Consider the following 13,923-nt stretch of genomic DNA (forward strand, 5'->3'; position numbering starts at 1 on the left):
TCTTAAGAATGATGCCTTGACTTTATAAGGAAAATCACCAACAACTGATGCAAATTGATTCTGAAGCGGCATCCTTTAAGTTATTGTGTTTTAGCCGTTCACACATTTAGGTCACATGAGATGATTACGCATCCTAAGGATTTATGTCTTAAATCTACGATTGTCAGAGAGCAGGTTAGCAGAAAAATAGCACCCTTTCTCCCATTTGATAATTCATTTCTTCTTGTCAGATTTCTATAAAATTGTAAAAAAAAAAAAAGGTAACATACAGTTCTCTTTGTGTAACACAACTCTTAATTGTAACAACTGCAAAGGCAGGCTTTTCTCTTTAAATATCTCTCTCATACTTTTATAACACCAGTATCATGCCACATCTAAACTTTGAGATGTGGTTCATCGTTTTGTATGAAATGTTAATATCTTATTTGCATCCTCTAAACTAAGGGGACAAAACTGCTGAATGCTGAGCAATGAAATGCATCAACACCTCCCACACAAGATAAAGCTGCTCAGGATTTACATCAGAGACATGCCTATACCAGTGCTGCTCATGCTTGCTGTTCTCTGAAGCGACAGCTCTTTGGATGAATCCACTTGCGACTACTGTGCAGCAAGGGCATGCTCACATGTCCTTTTATGCAGCAATTTCAGGGAATGGTACTTTTCCTTGCCTCCTTCCATCTCTTAAAGTATCCGTGTATCCAACATGAAAAATACCAAATGGAACAGGCAAGGCATGCGTTCAACTCCATGGGATGTGATCAAGGTATAACACAGTTTTAAGCAATGGAAAAGCCGCTAAACTGCTTGTTGTTCTCCCTCAGTGGAAAGTGCCTGAGGGCAAAAGGGTCCCAACAAATATCAACAACTGCTCTTTCAATATGGAGGTTTCTGGTAAATCAGTTTCTGATAAGGAATTGCTAGTATTTAAACAGTTGGTCTTTGGCTGTTAAGTCTGTCTAAAGTCTAGCTCATACTGGAGAACGAATACTTGTAGCCAGGTTAGCAAATGAAACTGCATTCTCCCCAAGACAAATCTTCTCTCAAAGCAGCATGTAGCATTTCCAACATCCTCAGACGGTTCATCCAGTCTTGAAGCACTGTCATTCAAGTATGTATGTTTTTTACCATAAGATTTACTTCAGTGTGGAAAGATCACACTCCTGCTATGAGAATCCAGTTCTCTGGTAAGGCTGATGAAGGTTCCATTTTGCTATATGCATTTCCTGTGATATACATTAGTAGAGACCTACTGCTGGTTGCTCCTTGGAAGCCATTCACAGGACTTCATGGAATTAATCAACATGAGCCAACGCTAAATATGCTTATTCATTGATACAGAGCTTGCACATAACAAGGTAGACAAATGCAACACTTGAACCTCTAAAGCATCAGAAAATCCCAAACAGAACTGTATGTTAAACAGCAAACTTGAAATAAAATATGCTACCCCTCAGAATCAGCAGTGAATTCCCTTTTACCATCAACAGCTGTTTAAAGAACAGCAGACATACACATGCAACCATTCAGCATATTAAGAATGATGAAATACCTTGGAAATCACATCTAATCTGTTCCCAGTGCCTTTCTGGAGCTTTTATTCTGTGCTGTGCCCCACTGCGGACAGCAGGAGTGAAGACAGGAAAATCAGGAAAAGTACTACCTCACTAAAACTGTGAAACCAAATGAAGTTTAGCTTACTGCTGCAACTGCAGGCCAGTTACCCAAGACAAAAGCTATCAGAGCAGGAGCTGGACTGTCCCTCTTACGCTGCTCAGATACAACTAATATTTCAGACAGTGCTGTGCCAGAAGTCGTCTACCACACGAAGAGGACCAGTACAAGACTGTCTGAATCAATAAAACTGTATCTAACTTAGCCATACTCCAAGTATTTTATTTTAAAAAATGTATTTGAAAACAATGAACTGAAACCTGCACTTCACTCACTGTCTGCATCACAGAAGACTTGTAAGTCCCTAGACTTTGTTCCCTCACTGCTTCCTGCTCCTCTGGTCAGACTGAGCAGAATCCCTTTGCCAAAGTTCTCTGCTTGTCCAGAGACCACATCCACCACCTGCACTGAATCCATCTGCTGACCTGGTGTGTTTTGCTATGGAGTCACTTTCTCCCCAGAACCATTAGCATGTCTAGATAAGCAGGGCCCCAATCCTGTCCAGAAGTTCTCAGCAGCTCTGCAAAACAATCACATCAAAACAAAACAAAACAAAAAAACCTGATTCTCCCACACACATCCCCGAGCTAGCTTCTTCCTCTTCTTCCACATTGTTCCCACTCCATTCTCTTCTCCCCAGCCTACTTCTTAGCTTCTTCTGACTGGTAGTCAAAGCAGCAGCAGCAGCCATCCAGTGCTGCTTTCACCATACACACTGGGACAATCAGCTTTTTCTAAAGAAATGAGGCGTACATTACAACACTGCCTCTGTACGTACTTTTATGTCCCCTCAGCAACTACTGAACTTTCTGTCCAACTTCCAGCAATCTGACAAAGGATGCAGGGAGGTTTCAAAGATACTAAGTTTCTGTACATTTAATGTAAATACGTGGGGCACATGCAAGTGGAGGAGAGAGAACTTCTTAGCATCCATGCAAGTAAAAGGCTGTGGTGCAAGTTCCATCTCCTGTTTGATCACAGCAAATCTACACAAGGATATGGTCTGAATACTTCAGCTGAAGAAAGGAAGATTCATTTAGTGATTGCACCTTTTTTAGGCATGAGCAAATTGAACCATGAGGCATGAGACCCAAACGTAATCATATCTTACTAGTTCCACTGCTCACAGCAGTACCTGTTAAGATGCCCAGAGGAAACTGTGGCACCAATTCAGCAACAGAAGCAGCTTGACTTTTACAAGCTGTTCTTCAAAACATTTGTCTTCATATGCTCAGTGTCTCTATTTTAACCATGGACAGGCTATTTGTGCTCACCATACCAAAAAGTTTTCCAGGCATTCTCCAAAAGCCCCCTTTCTCTCTAAACTAGCACAGAAATGCCATGTAAGCTTCTCATTTGTAATGAGAAATTAAACTGGTTCTGCAGCTACCTAAAAAAAATTTTGTTTCTTTGTTGTTCCAATTCCTAATTGTAACTCACGTTGCCTTCTCTACCTGCAGTATTTTTAGCTTACTCATTCCTATTTTTTCCAGATGAAATCAGAAATGGCTTGAAAGCCATACTGTGCTCTGTACAATGGACTGAGACAGAGTTTTCCAAAGCCTTCCTCCAGCAGCCAACACAACAGCTTGAAAACATCCACATAAACCCGTCTTGGTGAACTTTCCAAAGTTTTTCAGACTTAGTACAATGTTACGGAAAAAAAAGAAAACTTACAACTTCTTCTGACAGAATTCCTGAGTAATTCCCTAGTCTGCTTGCTTGCACAGATGTTTTAAACAACACCAATTCATTTTTCTATTCTATGAATCCAAGTTTTTCTAGAGTTAGCAAGACTAGATTGGAAAATCTATTCTGAGGCCAAATGGCTTGCTGCTGGAAGACGTACTAATTCAATCTGACAAGCATTTTAAAGGCTTGCTGATTCACAAAACTACCTACATGCTGCCTACCCTATGCAGCCTGAATTAGCTGTCATGGTTGTTAGGCCCCTGTTAAGATACCATCTGACCCCTCTCCTTAACTTTTGTGCTTTGGAAGCATTTATTATGAGCTGCATTATGGTGGTGCCCTCCAGTGCCATGATAATTAAGATTTTTCTCAGTACTGGCCTATAAAACCCCTATTCTCCATGAATTTGTAACTCTGTCATGAAGATTCTCTGGGACTCAGTGCTTAATCAGCAAAGAGAATGTGTCTGTATCAAATTCTGCTCAGCCTTTTCTTTGGAACAAGGGAGAGATGAAATGTTCACAAGTTCAGAAACACGGTGTTACACTGGATATTAAATGCAGTCTTAAAAATAACACTGGTGATGTCAAGGCCATTGGTGTCTGATGTTACTCCCACGTTTTCTACCTTTGAGCTTATTGTAGGCTGTGCATCAGCTATAACAAAGTGCAATGCACTGAGCCCTTACTCTATAACACAGCAATTGCCAACAATAAATACATAGAGGGGCACATCCTAGTAGCACAAACAGTAACCCCTACTTCTTCACACACAGCCCTCCTCTCTCCTGGACAAGCACCCCATGATCCCCTCAAGCTCACCAGACCTGAGCAAAAGAGTAACACACACGTGATGGTTTGTTCCTAATTTACAATTACTTACCACATCTGTTACCCACATGCATCTGTCCTACACCACAAGACTGCTGTGGCTCTGATAGCTTGAGAGACTTTCTGGCCATTTCGTGGTCCACGCCAGACACACGAATGCGGAACTGGTCCCTGCTGACTGTCTTCCGTAAGGTTCGAATGGTTTTACGGAACCTCTTTTCAGTCTTTTTCCGAGCACAGCGCACATCACACGTATCTGAAAAGTATCAAGGGTGGAAGCTGCTATAAGTGACCATGCACAGAAATCCACCCAATTCAAAAGACCAACCAATGCAAATCACTGAGAAAGCAACTTCTGTGAACAAGTCTGAAATCCTTAAGGACACCACCACCAGGCTAGAAGAAAACTAATCAGACCACAAGACTAATCTATGGGCAGCTTTTTGATCTTTGAAACTATCCCATCCCTCACTCTTTTTAAAGCAGTAAAATTCATTTTCAAAACAGGAGATACTTTTTATTATCATTTTGCATACAGATAGAAGTGAAAAATACAGAAGTTAAGGAGCAAACGGCAAGAAGCTTCAAACCGCACCTTGGATTATTTTCCAACCAACCTGTCACCTCCTTTCGGCTCGTTTCAAGCTCAAAGTCCGCAGTAATAAAAATTTCTCTAGTCGCTGTCAGTCTACTGAGGGGTCCATGAACTTTCTTGCCAGAGCTGCATGTTAGGTTTACATAGTGGAAGCTCTCCATTACTGAATTATGTCTCTCTGTATGAACAAAATTAAAGGAAGCAAAAGCTTGGCCAGCTATGTTATTGAACATTCACTAGTGCTCAGCGCATACGTTGTCATGAAGAGCTAAAGGGGAGCAAATTATCAACTCCACATGCCAGTAAACAAACAGTTTGGCCAGTTTCTCAACTGGTACACCCTCACATAGATCATGACTCCAGTGCACCTACAGACATACTGTCAGGCTGAGGCTCTGGCACTGCAGCGGGTCTGAGGCATGATTCACTGCTAGGATGAGAGCTTGGCTGCAGTGCTCAGCTCGCTTCCCCTGGGTTTTGCTAGAAAGTTCTAATGAATTGCCTTTGCACTATGCAAAGCATCTTAAAACTATGACACTGCCTGCACCAGGCAGGCTACTCAAGGGAAAAAATTTTGCACTCATATGAAGCATGTGAAAAACATGTTAGCTTATAATGGTGTTTAAATTAAGTAGTAGCTGCATACACAGAACATTTGGAGACCGTTTTCAAGGTTTCAATGAGGAAATAAGATTTAGTTAAAGAAAACGCCCGGAATAAGCTTTGGTTCTGGAGTTTATAACTCTTCACTGAGCATCTAGTGTAGTTTCTCACTGTTACTCTTCTAAGGACAAACAAACTGACATGCTGATTCATCATATTGTGTAATGACTTCTTCCTCCAGCTCCTTTTTTTTTTTTTTTTTTTTAAATGTACTCCTCATTTTCTGCTGACTTTGTAAATTCCCAGCCTATACTTTCTGCCTTGGAACAGATGGAAGAGCTGACCTCACTGTGTCCATCTGGGGCTGCTGAAGTATAAAAGGAAGACAAGAGAAAAGAGGAGTAACCCTTTGGCAACAGAGTCAGCATAAAAGGCCGGGAGATTCTTCACTGAGGCATCAGACAGTAAGGAGCAGGTGAGAAAGGAAAGAACAGAAAGAACGGATAGAGAGAGAAAGGAAAGGAAGAAATCAAAAGAATGAAAAGAATGGTTGATTTTGCTGAGAATTTGTTGGCAGTGGTACAAACAGAAAAGGAGAAGGGCTTTCCTAGCAAGACTGTAAGGTTGTCACAGGGAATTCCTGTGATCTGAAATAACTATTACAAGAATCATGGCTGGGAAGGAGTGTGATTCATGAAGTCAGTGAAGGGCAGAAAGTTTGCAGTCCTCTATGCTTTGCTTATGCTGTACTTCATATCTGAAAAGCATTTAATAACCCCTGAGCTATGGCTCTAATCTGCTTACCTGCATTTTTATATTCATACCTGGTATCATCTGTTCCAGACCTTCTTGAAACATCTCAGTCTTTTTCAAACTACATTTTCCTTCATTTAATTTAAAGGTTACGCTTATCTTGATGGCTGAAGTATCTTCAGGAAGAAACAATGACATGTTATTTTAAAAAAGGAATAGAAAATTTAGATAACCCTAATGTCACATCATAATGATGACATCAAAAAATATGCTGATATAAAGTGAAAAAGCGGTCATCACAGAAAACCTAAAGAGATGCCAGCTTCCTCCTGCTGTGAAGCTGGTTCACAACTGGAATTGGAACAAAGTGTGATAGGTTTTATTTTATTTAAAAAAAAAAAGAGAGAGAGAGAGAGAGAGAGAAGAAGAATGAGATCAAGTCCAGATCTGCTGTTGGGTCAATCAAATAAAAGTTAGCTGAAACCAAAGGAGATACTCCAAACCAGTTCAGAAAGTAGTTTGTCTATATAAAATAGCACCTCTTACCTATTTAGCTTTAAATGCTTTCTAAACTTTACTGTCCAACAGCTCAACCTGAACATATTGTATGTTGCCCACACTGTCCAGTCTGGATGTCTAAAAAGAGGTATGACACTCCTGGCCTAGCTGTTTATTTCACTACTGATCTTTTTCTCTTTCCTTATTTTTAAGTCTTATAGTTTGAGTGATGCTGATGAAGCCGTACAAGGGGAATTTCCTGCCTGTAATCATGAACTGCAATCACGAGGAAGAAGAAACAGAGGGCGCATAATGGAGAGGGAAAATAGAAAGTAAATAGAAACACCCTTATTTCACAGTTATCTATTAAAAGAAATCAGTCAAATCATGCAACAGTAAATCTAGTTATTACCCATCCAGCTGGATGCATTTGTATTTTGCTGCTTTTTCTTAAGCTGAGATGACCTGCCACAGGTGAGGGTGTAGGCATCTTGCGTTCCTAACAGACAGACCATACAGACAGACAGTAAAGACAGAGGCACTGTGCACAAACTGAAGACTCCTGTAGTATAAAAGACATTTTTAATTTGTTGATCGGCATCATCATCTTCACCTTTTTCAACAATGTTACTCATAAAATACTCCACACTAGAGCTTGTCTCTTCCAAAGCAATTTAAAGGGTTCAGGAAGAAAAGCAGCATCTGTCCCATAAGCACTGGCCAAGTCTGCATGCTGTGTCCTGTGGGGTGGAGGGGCTGTGCAAGCAAAGTCTCAGACCCCACACAGGGCTGGAATGCCTTTGCCCCATTCAACAGTGGCTCTCAGGGCCAATTAAGGAATGGCCCAGGGAGCACGGAGAATTCTGCCCTGTCCTCCCCAGCTTCAAAACGACAGTTGTCATGAGAAGGGAATCTGAGGGTAGAGTGGTTATAAAAGACAAGGAAAGGGGGACTTTCTTGGGACACGGGCAGGGATATAGACCTTTATTATCTATAGTGAAAGGGGAAAGGTCCCTGTTGATTGTTTACTTCTTGGGGCTTCCATGAGAGTTAGGAGGTTTGCTACTCTTACACTCTCTACAGAATCATATGCTTGTTTTTGTTGGTTTTGACTTACCAAAAAATACCTGGACATCCGAAGAGCAGCTTAAGAAGCATCTATCACTCCCACCACTCTTAATGCAGTGCAGCAATACCTTGGGTGACATATTATCAGGCAAGGGACCCTTTGTCTCTAAATAGGATAAAACAAATACTCACAGAAGTAAAACATCTACATACACCCTACTAATAAATCTTGATGCAGCTGCTTTTGTAGCTGGTACCTGAGAGCACCCATATAATTAATATGCTGTTTAGACAGAAAATCAAAGCAAAATAAAATCACTCGAAGATCACACCACACAAGTAATTTGCTTTCAGGTAAAGCTATCATCAGCAAACCTTCTCATGCAGAGAAACAAAAGGAAATAGAAGAACGAGCTAGATAAAAGCACAGGAAAGAAAGCATCAAAATCCCTCAAAGTATCTCCTGTTTTGGGGTTTGGTTTTTTTCTCATTTTTACCATTCTCATCAGTACCATCATGCCTGACTAAAAAGTAAAGCGGAATACCGGGAACGATGACTCATACCACTTAACTGGACAGATCAAGATTTTCAGATTTGACTATAACCACATGGCCATAAGACACATCAGGAACAGAAATGTATTTACTAGGCACCTTACCAACACAATCCTTTTTATTCCAGTGTAATTTGTAGTTAGAGTGACACAGGCATTCATAGTCTCCCAGCGTGTTCACACACAGCTGTTGGCAACCACCATTGTTGACGCTACATTCATTAATATCTACAGAGGAAAGGTAAAAAATACTTTTAAAAAGTTACTCTTGCCAAAGTTCTGTACTCTAACTCCACTAGGTAAACATGTACACAAATACTGCTTAGTAGAGTCTGGAAAAGATTTTAGGAATGCTATCTGGACACCCACCTTGAAATAGTTTTGTTTTCATGGAAACCCTTTGATAAATATAAAAATTGATCAAATCTTGTCAGAGGGGAGATGTTGGGTATGTCCTTAAACCACATAAATAAAAAAATATCCAGCCTCAGCAATATGATAACAAATTAACTCAAAGAAAAGGAGACCAAATCAAGTCTGCATTGCACTGTGTCTGGTTAATATTTCTAATTTGGAATAAAGACAGACAACATGGACAGGATTCATACTGATCAATCCTCCAAAGTGCTCAGATAGATACAACTGCTGTGGAACACTATTTGACTCCATGTGGGCAAATAACACCATTGTACCACCATTGTCCCTTTTGGCCAATTATCCAATTTCAGGGCCTTGCCCCGCCCAATAAATGCCAATAGGAGGAGAAACTACTGACAACACAACATACTGCCTTTGGTGCAAACTTGCATGCTGATGCAGAATATACCGTTCACCAGTGGTGTATCCCAGGGGTCAATACTGGGGCCAATACTATTTATCCTCTTCATTAAACCTGGATGATGGGACAAGAGTTCACCCTCAGCAAGTTCGCAGATGATACAAAACTGGGAGGAGTGGCTGATACACCAGATGGTTGTGCCACTATTCAGAGGGACCTTGACTGGCTGGAGAAATGGGCCGACAGGAATCTCATGAATTTCAACAAAGGGAAATGCAAAATTCGATGTCTCTGCTTCTCAGATCCACCCTGATGACTGCTTCACTTGTCTCCAGTAGCTTTATGGCAATTATACATAAACCTAGAAAGCTGCCATCGGGAAATCTCTTGTGAGTCCCAGAAAGTTTGTGCAACTGAGGGTACCCACTTCTATGTACACTTTTCTCAATAGTAATAACAAGTTCTTGTCACTGCTCTCCCCAACCATTTGTTCCCCCCCTCTAGATAGGTAACAATTTGGTAGAAAACACTGTGAAACAGAATACAAAAGTGAGCTAATTTCAGGGGAAAAACATGCTACTAACAGAACTGAGACAGCAGGGGTAAGAATGAGCAGCAGAGGAATAATGGAGAAAGAAGGGAACACCTTAAATTGGTACTGCTGCCTAAGGTTCCACAAAATTAGCCCAAATCTTTGGTTTTCATTGACCTTTTGTTATGATGCTGCATGCAATGGCAACCTATTATCTCCAGCACTTATTGACTTCTTCCATATAGGTCAGAAGGTGTATACTCAGTATCCCTACCAGCTTTGACACAGCCTGTGATTGTCAGTAAATGAAGGACTTACTATGGTACAAGGATTAACGTTTTCTGCACAGGAGTATGATATGAAGAGGCCAATTAGCAGCCAACAGCAAAATTACAGCAAAATAAAGAAATGGAATTAATGCAGAGGAATTCATGAGAATAGACTTCTTTTAGCAAGCAGAACACATGAACAGTGTTACTCCCCATCCAGACAGGTTTCCCTTTTCATCAGGATAAAACACAGGGATGTTGTAGCCCTGTAATCTTCTTTGCAGACTTTCTAGAGGCAGAGGTTAGAACAGATCAGGCACACAGAGGTCTCTAAATTGTTATCTCCAAGTTCAAATGTGCTCATTCTGCCTCAGAAATAAATAGGTCTTACTCAGAATTAAGTAAGCATATGGAGTCAGTAAGGTCTTGCCTAGAGTTCATATAAAACAGGTTTAATTCCATTTAGTGTCCAGTTATTCACATTTCCTCATGTTAATTCTAGGAGTTTGTTGCAGAAATACTCACACTTGACACACATTGAGGTTGTGTGAACATCCTTCTCCCTTTCCTTTAACTTTTCTCATAGGAGAGACGTAAAAGATTTAAGAGTATTAATCTCGGCCAATGTAAATCAGTGGTACTACAACAGCTAAATTCCAATCTACATCACATGAGGATCTGACATACGCACAAGAGCAACCTGCAAAACTGTAATCTTCTAAGTCGTCCAGAGCTTCCTGTTCTTTAAGTCCTATTCCACTGACTTTTCATTAAAATCAATGAGACTTCTGCATGTAAAAAATCTATCAAATTATGGCTTTCATATCCAGGTGCAAAATGCATCAGATTGTTCTAATAGTCACAGGTACTTTCTGGATGCAGGGTAGAAAGGGAGAATCATTTGAGCAAAGACAGAAATGAGCAGGATTAGTTTCTACTTTTGCTGTGTCTCATCATGGCAAAGAGTAAAATTTACTCTATACGCCTACTGTATATACATAGGCTCATGTGTTGCACAGACACTAATTAGACCTGTGGCAACAGCACTCCATCAGCACAGCCTGCAGTGTCTTTTTATAACTCACCTCCACAATGTGTGAAGCCATAGAGAGCGTATCCTTTGTTGCAAGTACACTCAAAGGTGCCTGGATGATTGATGCACGTGTGGTCGCACGTCCGTTCAAAAGAGCATTCATCAATGTCTGCAAGTTTTAAAGGGATACATCAGTATCTTTCAGCCTGACAAGGGAGCACTGATGAGCTAATGAAGGTGGACACAGAGATGTGCAGATTTATATAAACTAAGCAAATAATGTAACATAATGAAATGACAACTTTTAAAAGAACAATTAGTTTGCCAAACAAGCTTTTTCTTGGCAAACATGAAAGCTGCTGCTACATTTTTTAACAATTATGTTTAAAAAAAATTATTTCTCTTCTGTGGGAGAAAAAAAATGCTGACAACACTCTTATTTCATTAAGAAAAGTCTACATAAGGTCTGCAGAAATAGATTTACAAAAGAGTATTGCCTTTGCTTTTTCCCCCATAAATGAAAGCAAAGGCCACATTTTTAACTCTATACAAATATGCAGTGCCTGATTTAAGTCTGCTGAAAATCACCATGTTCTCTGAGATACACCTGAAGACATATGACTGGAATAATTTGGTGAATTTTTCCATGGATCCATTGTACTGTATATTTAGACTTCAATGTCTGTCTCTAAAAGCTGCTGAGATATCTGTTTTCTTCAGTGAAAGTTTTCCTTAGCATTACAATCACTTTGCACACATCTTCTTTGTAAAGCATAGTTAGTATAATAGCCTAATCATGATCTCAGTGAATTGAATGGTAAAATTACCATCACTTTCTGAGGCCCTGAATGTTTATTATACCATCAAAAGCACCTAAAACTTCTGTGCTAGTACATTATGCATGCCATGTAAGAATGTTGCAAGATACAAAAAAGATACATCAACATCACTGACACATTACATCATTCTTTTTTCTTGGGCTCTGGCATGCTTCAAGATACCACTTTTGAAATAATCTAAGGAAAGTAACAGAAGTGACAGGGACTAAAGGGAGATGCAAGTCTTTAAAATAAATTCATAAACAGATTCCATTAAAAAACCCACAAACTATCTTGAAAATCTTATGTTTTTATAGTAAGTTTGTTCGTATAAATAGTTGTCCTTCTTTGTCTGATTTAAAAATAATAAGAATGCACCAAAAGCCCAGGTGAAAGCTACCTTCTGTTGGTCAGTTCAGCTTTCTGAAATTCATCATTAATGTCAGCTGGTTGTCTAGGAAATGGAATTATTCACCTCCCCAATTGGCTGATTGGCTTCACATTGTTTCATACTGTAGCTTTTCCAAAACCATAGACTATTTTGATCTTTACATTTTAATGTATTTAAGCAGCTGAAACAGGATCGCTAACTCTATATGTACAAACCATTATACAGAAAAGCAAATATGCTTTGCAAGTCTCACAGGAGAAATCCGTCATCCTAAAAATCAAATGCTCTATGATGTTTTAGGGAATAGTGATTCCAGTCTGTATACAGGTCTATAATTTCATAGATCACGTTATATCTTTTTTTCTTTAAATAATGAACTCATGGCATCTAAATATCCCATTAAGAAAAAATAATTTCACTGCAATGGTGCACTAGTCAGTAAGATGGACAGAGAGATATTGTCTATTTTTCCCTGTAAATTATTTTAAGATCATTAATAGAAGGAGGGGAAGCATTATCCTCATAAAGAGCTTTTTAATTTGATGCTATCTCTGTCGCTTCCAGATAATAGTTCACTGTGCCGTTAAACATACCTCCTACAATAGTATCACTCCAACTGTATTAACTCAACAGCTGTTTCAGAAAGAAAAAAAAAAACCAAAACTGAGGCATGAAAATTATTCTGGAGTCCATTATCACTTCATCATTGCAGTAGATGTCCAAGCCATGCTGATTTGTTCTACTTCTATTGCCTCTCCAGTGCACATACCTTGACAAGACTTCTCATCTGTTAATAATTTAAATCCTTTTCTGCAGCTGCAATCAAAACTGCCAACAGTGTTTTTACAGAAATGATCACAGCCTCCATTATTGGACTGGCATTCATCAATATCTGTAATAAAAAAAAGTGCTTCAGCAAATAAACACAGTACATTCAACATACTTCCACTGCCAGATCCAGAAAACAGTCACGTCCAATTGGTTAGAGAAGCCCAGAAACAAATCTACTGAGACTACTACAAATTTTAAGGAAGATCAGATCCAGCTCTTAAGAATGACCTGGCCCATTCAGCCCCATGACAGTGTTATTTGCTTTCATTTAACTTATTGCTGTCAGTTACATTTGGGTACATGTATTCACAAAAGACCATTTCCCTAAGTCCTGTTTGGAAACACTTTGACTTAAATGCTTTCTAACAGGTTTTAGCTTTTTAAACATTCTCTCCATTTCCTCTTCCTAAGCCCTGCAGAAATCTCAGACAGAGACTTCCTGAGCTACACTGTCCTTTTCATGCCAATATTAGAATGAGTTCTTTACCTAATATTAATTGACTCAGGCATGGGGATTCCATCATTTTTGCCTAGCAGAACAGTCTTAACATCTAATTACTGGAAAATGTATTCTAATATACAACCTAAATGTCCCTTTGCTCCTTTCCAGTACTCTCATTAGAGCTGCTTGGACCAGTATAAGTAATTCTACTCACACGTCCCTGTTTACACTCTGATATTTACTTACAAACTGCTCTAATACCCAGCTGACTGCAGGTAAAATAGCAGACTATTGGACTGTATGCCTGTAAGAACCTACACACCTACCTCCCCCCAGTACTGACCTCTACTTTACCACAGACCTGTATTACCTCCTACCAAACCTCATCTGTGAAAAATGAGGCCATCTTGGCAGGAGGGGTGGAAGTGGTGAGGGGGAGGGCAGAGCAGCAGAGATTCTCTGCACATGATGCACCTGATGCGATGGAAACCCCTGGCTGCAGTCCTTTCTTAGGTCAGATTACACATACTGGCTTTCCTCTGGACAGTGGACTACCTTCATT

General features: G+C 39.8%; 1 protein-coding gene across 1 annotated transcript in view; it reads right to left on the reverse strand.

Annotated features, from left to right (window-relative positions):
- SCUBE2 (signal peptide, CUB domain, EGF-like 2) overlaps window positions 1-13,923 on the reverse strand; it is a 45,999-nt gene that overhangs the window by 11,931 nt on the left and 20,145 nt on the right. Inside the window, exons 9-16 of the mRNA XM_009328620.1 lie at window positions 12,858-12,980; window positions 10,932-11,048; window positions 8,373-8,495; window positions 7,763-7,879; window positions 7,058-7,144; window positions 6,219-6,323; window positions 4,814-4,969; window positions 4,249-4,452 (exon numbers count right to left, since the gene is read on the reverse strand). Coding sequence (XP_009326895.1) covers window positions 4,249-4,452; window positions 4,814-4,969; window positions 6,219-6,323; window positions 7,058-7,144; window positions 7,763-7,879; window positions 8,373-8,495; window positions 10,932-11,048; window positions 12,858-12,980 — 1,032 coding nt within the window. The remainder of the gene's footprint in view (window positions 1-4,248; window positions 4,453-4,813; window positions 4,970-6,218; window positions 6,324-7,057; window positions 7,145-7,762; window positions 7,880-8,372; window positions 8,496-10,931; window positions 11,049-12,857; window positions 12,981-13,923) is intronic.

The sequence above is a fragment of the Pygoscelis adeliae genome, unplaced genomic scaffold (genome assembly GCF_000699105.1).
Source record: "Pygoscelis adeliae isolate BGI_AS28 unplaced genomic scaffold, ASM69910v1 Scaffold166, whole genome shotgun sequence".
Taxonomy (NCBI): domain Eukaryota; kingdom Metazoa; phylum Chordata; class Aves; order Sphenisciformes; family Spheniscidae; genus Pygoscelis; species Pygoscelis adeliae.